Below are 8,283 nucleotides of genomic sequence, written 5' to 3'. Positions count from 1 at the left end.
TACAAAACATCATAATTTACTTTTGGAAAACTTTTATTTTTACACTGAAACTTAACTCTATCACCTATAAACAGATGGGATGGATGAATTTCAAATATATGTCCACTATGTAGTATCTACTTAGTACCTCCTTTTACCAAGTAATATAAAAGGAAAGTGAGAGTCATAAGACGTGTGTTCAAGCCCTGGCTTTGCCACCCAGCAGCTAGGTGACTTTGGGCAAGTTGCCTGCCCCCAGAGCTTCAGTTTCCTCTTTTGTAAAATGGGGATTCTACTCATTTGATAGAATTGAAAATTAAATGAGATTATAATTTTCACTACATATTTTAGCTATGTATAACCACCACCACCACAGTAACAATGCACGGAAAATTAGCAAATGAATAGAATTGTTTGTAAAAGCCTTTCTTAATAATTACAAAATAATTATGTTGGTATTACCATAGATTCTATGAGGTGAGTCAACCATTTATTGGGATTACTAAAGTCACTACAAGAGTGTATGTTTCATAGGGCTAACATACTGCTCACAAAATCACTGTTGTGGTTCTCTATGAATACTCTTCTAATAGTAGTTCAGAAAATATTTCCCAAATTACTTAGCTCCTTAGATAAAATGGAATTATCCAAATATACAATCAACTACACACCAGGAATTTCTCTTCAAGTTTCTAAGAGGATCTTGTTTCTAAGCACACACAGTAAAGCAATTCAAGTTATGTCACAGAGATTTCCTAGAGTAATATATTAATATTTTGGAGATGCTATCCTTCATTCTTTCCCAAGACTAGTATCAACCGAACACACTCATTCCTTAAATGTCTCAATACCCACTGTGCAAAAAGTCCAATGCTAAGAACTAGGGGTATAAAATCTCTGCGCTGAAAAGATAAAGACTCATATTAAAGATAAAAGGGCATAGCATTGTTATCTAAATTTGCCTGTGCTTCTACTATGATAAATAATGCGTCAATGGCTCATGACCCATGGAGCTCCTTTTCTTTTGAATGGACACCAATGGACCTATTACACTTCCTATCCCTGGGCCAGGTAAAACAAAGCCAGAAATGAGATGTCATTGCCCTATGGCTTACTCCCAAAAGTTCTCAATGGCTCAACTCACCTAAGTCTTCTGCCTTTACTTTCTTCCTCCACATCATGACTTTTGCAAAAATTTATGATGATTTTTTTAATGAGTAAAATGATCTGGACATTTTTTCAGTTTTTATTTCAATAAAACAAGAGGCAACACTGTTGTATAAAGTATTGCATATGGACATTTACACAAATACACAAAACTTCAAAAAACTAAACTCCAGTTTATTTCCATGGCCTTAAAAAGGTAGAGAGCACATAAAAATATGCAAAGTCATAGTTTATTCTTAGGAATGTAAACTCTAGGAATACAATTAGAAACAAGTATATTTACTATGAAAAGATGAGTATCACTACATGATTAGAAGATAAGAGGTACACAAAAAAACTCCACATAAGAGGAAGCAAAGGTATGCAAAATAAGATCTCGAGTTTACTAAGAGAAACTTCACGTCAAGACACAGGTACTCTAGAAATCTACTATAAAAAAACACAAAAACATCTTCCAAAATGTTCACTGCTAGTCTCTTTAGATACGCACAAATTACAAAGTACAGAAGACTATGTATTTTTCTGATAAAGAATTTAACAAATTAAACAAACGTGAATAACTCAAAGTGTTAAGTATAATTTTACTAAGCAACTAATCTAAAAGTATAAATTCATGCTAATTAAAGAAACAGAGAGTTTTTATTTTTCACCCAAAGATTGGGAATACACTATTTATTATACATTAATTTCTATCTACAATGCTAATTTATGTACCCATCAAATTATTCTTCTTTTTAATGGCTTTTTTAAAAATATTTTTTTCAGTCACATTATTTACCATAAAGATTCCTTGATGTGCTTCCCTTTAATAAAGTGTAAATTTATTGTGCCTATAAACTCAAATGTTAAACAGCCTTATTTTAAATATTTGTTTAAAACTATGTTTCAGAGTACTTTTTTTTCTCTATAATTTAAATGTAAAGGTTTTAACATTTTAATTTTATTCTTCCAAAATCGGCAAAACCCCTTAGAACTCAGATCATTTTTATCTATTTTGTTTAAAAAATATATTTCCCTCTAATTCAACTTTTTGTTTTTATGTGAATAATGTTTGCTAAGCAGTTGCTTCATAATTGAAAAGGGCAATGAAATATTGCTTATTCAAAGCAAATTGTGTCATCATTTAAGGACTGAGGATTTATAACCTTCAAGTCTACAGACCTGCCTTAAAAAGTTCCATGGTGGTGTACAAGGGAATCCGGGGTGCTCACTTGTCCTGGGTCCTCTTGAAAAGTCTACTTTGTTTCTCTCCCCCACTTCAATCCAAAGGCAAATGCTGGGACCCAGCTTCATTAGAATACCTCAGGTAGTTGGGTATTTGAAGAGTGAGAGGTTGGGTAATTTCAAGAACCTCTAATGGCCTAAAATGTGGAATAGAACTACAATTTCTGTTCAGATCCTTTGAAGTACGGGGTACAAGGACCCATTTTGCGTAGAATCCTTCTTGTGGTAAAGGGTATTATTCTGGATATATAGGAGATCTGTGACCAAATGGCTACATCAGGATCTTCATGAGAAAACAACCTACAAACGTGACTCCAACTCAATCTGGAGAGATGAGTGGGAAGAGAGCAATAGGGATCATTGTAATTGCTACCGAAGTTAGCATTATCCAATATTTATAATTGCTATAAAAATTTTCAAATGTATAATCCTTATTTGAAACAGTATCAAAGGTCCTATAAATAATTTTACTGTTAACATAACTTCACACCCCAGAAAATCAACTGGTGCAAATTATTTGAACCATAAATTCAGATCCACTCCACTGAGTAAGCCTTCAGAGTTTTTAGAAGAATATACACATGCAGATTTGTTGTGCATTGTATAAAAGGATGGTACCCCTTTCACACCTAAAATTGTAGGCATCCACAGCTCTGATTCCATTTATAGTTAACAAGAAAAATACAAAATGTTATATTTTTATTGTAAAAATGAAAAATCATTAAAAATGTAGAATTAGAGGATCTAATAAGTGTTACAGACACTATTAAAAATTCATTAGCTGTTGGGGCACCTGGGTGGCTCAGTCGTTAAGCGTCTGCCTTCGGCTCAGGTCACGATCCCAAGGTCCTGGGATCGAGCCCCGCATCGGGCTCCCTGCTCAGCAGGAAGCCTGCTTCTCCCTCTCCCACTCCCCCTGCTTGTGTTCCCTCTCTCGCTGTGTCTCTCTCTGTCAAATAAATAAATAAAATCTTTAAAAAAAAAAAATTCATTAGCTGTTAAAAACAATGAAGATTATAATATTTATTATCTAACATATTTGATCTAGGGTTGTGAGACCACTGAGAATTCTAAATACTAGGTAAGTAATTTGTTTGTACTTTAATACTCTCTTCTCAAACTTTAATGTGCATAAAAATCACTTGAGGATCTTGTTAAAATGCAGGTTATGATTCAGTAGATCAAAGGTGGCTCTGAAGTTCTACATTTTTAACAAGATGCCTACTGATGCCAATGCTATATACTGGTCCTCAGACTATAGGAGTAGCAATGATCTAGAATAATACCAAAATGAAGATCCATTATAGCAGCTGATGATTAAAATCTGATCTCTCATTTGTGTCAACTGTTTCCTCAAACTTTTTCTACAAGTTTCCTAAGCACCTTAACTTGCTTAAAATGCCAATCTTCTAAAGTAGTTCTTAAGACTATTAATACTGTTAGTAGCTACATGCCTAGGGGAAATTCTTCGTTAAAGAACTACAAAAAGACAATAGGAAATTCACAGTGACATTTTAAAATATTTTAAATGTACACAGGATTCCTGTTAAATTAATACAATATCAACTTTCACTGTCTGGTTGTCTTTTTTTTTTTCTACTACAATTTATGCCAATAGATCTTATTCCATTTCTATTACTGGAACTAAAAAACTCAAATTCACTTATATTAAAAACCATATTCTAGTCAGAGTTAATGAATGAAAACTAGTTCATGTTTTTTGAAGAATTAGATTTAAAATGGTAGCCAAAGCAGTTACAGTAAAAATTGCATTTATAGTGTATGCTTTAGCACTCCTCAGGACATACGAATTTCTCACATTTGAGCTCTGCATAAGCAGGCACAAAAGGAAAACTAGCATGTTCTGTGTGACCACAGCGAGGGACGGCAAATAAGGAAGCCACTGTGTAATAACAGTGCAAGAGACAAAGAGGGGACTGCTCCCTAGGCCTTCCTTCCCAGTCAACTTACTCTCATCCTCAGCCTTGCTTTCTCTCCCTCCCTCTGCATTATTAGTTAAGTATACTTGATTTACAGGGAACCTCAATAGCCAAAACAACTACCACTAGCAAACGCCAAACTTTTACGTCTATCTAGAGGTCACGTAGTTCTCCGTAGCTACAAACAAGTTTGTTTAGCTTCTGCCATATTGCCTTTTTCATTTTTATTTTTTGGTTGGGGGCAACTACATTGATTATTCTATCATTACAAGAATATTTAAATTAGGCCTGTTCACAAAAAGAATTGAATTTTTTTCACATTTTATAATTCTAAATTTAAGAACACAAACATAAATAACCTAAATTAGTTAATGTATAAATGTCCTTTGTCCATATTTCTCTATATTTTCTTTCATGACATTTTATAGATGAAAAATTTACCTAATATCCTTCATTTGCCGACAAACAATTCAGTATTATATGGTTGACACTGGTATCTTGAGAGCTGTGTTGCACAATTTACAATGATTTCCAGGAAGTCTTCAATGATGTGTGCTTTGAATTATAAGAAACCAAACTACCTAGGGTTTCCAAAGTCAAGCAGCAGGGTAAATGAGCTTCATAGCCTATTACATTTTAGGAACTGAAGGGGATTTTCACTTGCTAAATCCAGATCAAATACTTCAAAACAACACATCTACTAGCAATCTGATTTTTGATATAAAAATGTTCCAAAGATAACAACAGAAATTCCTCTACCCAGTCCCTGGAATTATAGAATAGTCTAGGTACTGAGTTAGAAGGCATTTTCCAGTGCTTTATATCAACAATTTCACTAATCTCAAGGATAATCTAATCTGATTACAAACATTTTTATCAGACACTTTTCATACACATCATTTTTGTTTTCTCACGTGCCTGTTTTTCAGACTGCCATGCTGCACGTCAGCTGGAGACTTCCCGGAGCTGCACCTCTGCCTCCTTCTTTCAGAAACAGTTCCCATACATGGAGATTCCCTTTGACTCTGAAGGCCAAACATACAACTACCAAAGTAGGAGTTATTAAAAAATAAGAACTCACAACCTCTCATGAGATGTAACCAATCTGATCAGACAACCTGCCAAAATGTATTGTTACACTGACAATCTTAGGGCAACAGAAACAAATAAGAAAGAAAAAAAGACTAAAATCAAGGGGGAAAATACACCCAAGAAATAACAAAACCATATTTCAACTTACTGCAACCTACATATTATTCCCTTCATAAAGTCAAGGTAGCCTTCAGAATTTGAGACATCAGGGCTCCTGTCTGGAATAGGGATGACAGACCCTGGGCACTGTCATAAAGAAGCAAAGTTGTCTCTCTAGATTTGCTGGTTAGGTGAGAAAACTATTACAAATTAATCTGTGGACAGAGTAATGCTAATACTAGGAGGTCTCTGCTGACCTGATTGATGCTTCACTGGAAGTTCAGTCCTTTCAGAAACGTAAATAAGCTTTTCTTCTTGGAGACTACAAGCAGAAAACCTATTGGCATCTGTCCCAGGCCCACAGCCAACAGCAGATGATGGGTTATGTGGGACTGTGACACCACTGACTTGTTCAAAGGATTTACTGAACACAGTTGCGGCAGTCTTAGCCAAACCATGGCTACAAGGTTTAGGCAGAGATTGGCTGGTAGTTAACGTCAGTCTCTTCAAAGAGAGAAGCTCAAGATTCTCACTCTGGGCTCTTTGAGTTTGTTTTCGGGCAAAGTGATCTTTGCAAGACTCCCCTGTAGTTTCTTTTTCTTTTCCTCCAGTTTTGCTTCCTGCTGACCGTCTCTGAGTCTTTCCTACACTTGTCTTGTTACTAGAATTGTTACTACTGTTTGATAAACCCGACTGGCTGGTACTAGACGCAGCCCTGGAATAAAATCCCTCGTCAACTTCAGATATCTCCATCAGTTCTTCTTGACCTGTTAATTCCGCATTTCCTAAACAAAGAAATAATAAAGATTAATTAATATGAAGTATTTTAAATAATTCTTGTTTCATGGTTAATAGCAAATCAGTGATACTTTAAACTTTAGCATAATTACATAAAGCAACTGATTATAGACCAAAATTAAAGGATAAATCAAAACATTCCATAAAATAGAAAAATAGTTCCTTGTAACTAAATAAGAGTAATTTAGAGTGTATTCAACAAAAAGCATGCCATAAACCAGCCCCCCCCGACCCGTGTTTTTAGAAAGAATTCTCTTACTATTCATGCAAAAGATCAGAAATAATTAGGAAAAATACCACACAGAAAAACTATGGGTAAACTCTCCCCCAGTAGCAAAGCAGTATAAAATCAAAGCTCTTACCAAGTAACTATAAAAAAAAAATGATATTAAGATATTTTAAAGATTTTTTTTAAAGGTTGCATTCTACGTTCCAGATTATTTTACTTAGATTAAAAAAAAAAAAAAGACCCTAACACGAGCTCAAACTTGTTAAAATTCTATATACATTATCCTTTACATCAAAGATGGCAAAAATGCAAAGATAAAAAAATAATTTCAGATCTCAAAACATTAGCAGAAAATTATTTTGGAAGTAATTTTCTGCCTTAGTTTTCATAACAATTTACTCAGAGAAAATACAGGTATGACCATTCCAAAGAGCATTAGATCATTGAGAAATTGTGGTGCATAATTCATGCATTTTGATTATTAGATGACATGCAAAATTTTTGTGACTGTGCAACTGTTGCTTAAGACATGCAGCAGTGGCCCTTTGCCATGAGATACCTTGGAGGGCAGCTAGAAAGTGCTCTGCTAAAACTGCACTCTGCCAGGTGAGTTTATTCCATCCTCCATCATTTTTCTTACAGATTTTTGCCTCCTGATCTCTGGCAAGCCTTTGCTCTCAGTTCTAGGATCTGTGGCTGTTTCCTGCACACCCTGTATATGCTGAGCATCAATCTCTCCTAGTGTTCTGCCTTTTTCCCCATTCCCGGTTCTCTCTCCGGCCACATTTGTGACACTAATCTCAGGAATGACAAGGATGCCCAATTCAGTAGTATCATTACTGTTGTCAGGTTGCTCTAGAATTGAAGATGATAAGACAAAATGATGGCTGAAAACAAAACAAAACAAAAATGCAAAACAAGAGAAACCAAAGATCCAAAACAAAAACTGGATGACTGAATGTTATGAATTAAGCCAGATATCTGCACTGTAGTAATTTCCATAATTTACATCACTCTGACAGCACTGGAGACAGTAGGGTGGTGTTCTTTAATTTTAAATGACAATGAAAAAACTCACAGAGCATCAATTCATGTTCTGCATTTTTTCACACACATATTTGACATGGACCATGAAACAGAAATTTTTTACCAATCAAAATAGAATTTCTATTGTTTTTTCAGATAACACTGTGACCATTTGAACTTAGGTCAAGCCTTGGGCAAATGTTCCAGGATGTACAGCCAAAACTCTAGCTTTTGTCAACATCAGGAACCAAGACACTTAAGAATTCCCCTTGCACACTTAAAATTCTATTTTTTTATTAGATTACACTGAGGCTGACTTAAGGAAGTATGATAATGGGAAAATGATTATTCACTCATAGTATCACAGTTCGTGCTGCTGCAAGTACAGTTTTTGTCTCACACACCGATCATTGTGTGTATTAGCAAATATTAATGCAGCTGTGACACAATGAAATAGTCTATCCCTTCAGATTCATACTCATACCATAAATTTAGGCCAGCTTATACCAACAGTTCATTACTAAACTGGAGAAAAGTAATAATGGACTTGGAAAAACAACTTGGCTGTTGGTCCTTTATTCTGAAAGCAGCTATTATAATCAAAACAAAGGAATGAAACTCCTAACTAGTTAATACTTATAGCTATTTTGTTCTGTATCTTAAATCACAAAGCATGGTTTTATTTAAAATTGACAAGGAAATATCTGTAATAATGGGAAAAATAACATG

The 8,283-nt window shown here is 34.7% G+C and overlaps 1 protein-coding gene across 2 annotated transcripts in view; it reads right to left on the bottom strand.

The window, feature by feature from the left end:
* Window positions 1–1,211: 1,211 nt before the first annotated feature.
* HYCC1 (hyccin PI4KA lipid kinase complex subunit 1) overlaps window positions 1,212–8,283 on the bottom strand; it is a 90,214-nt gene continuing 83,142 nt past the window's right edge. The window contains exons 11-12 of one of the 2 annotated variants that reach the window (XM_045864582.3): window positions 7,088–7,383; window positions 6,113–6,286 (exon numbers count right to left, since the gene is read on the bottom strand). In XM_045864582.3, the coding sequence (XP_045720538.1) occupies window positions 7,115–7,383 (269 nt within the window). In that variant the 3' untranslated portion in view covers window positions 6,113–6,286; window positions 7,088–7,114. Of the gene's footprint in view, window positions 6,287–7,087; window positions 7,384–8,283 lie in introns of both variants that reach the window. The other variant, XM_045864581.3, reaches the window with a different exon arrangement.

Source organism: Mirounga angustirostris, unplaced genomic scaffold (genome assembly GCF_029215605.1).
Source record: "Mirounga angustirostris isolate CCGP_5_RB_7025 unplaced genomic scaffold, mMirAng1.0.hap1 SCAF_12, whole genome shotgun sequence".
NCBI lineage: Eukaryota > Metazoa > Chordata > Mammalia > Carnivora > Phocidae > Mirounga > Mirounga angustirostris.
The sequence above is the reverse complement of the archived record's forward strand: the minus strand, read 5'-3'. Positions and strand labels throughout refer to the sequence as shown.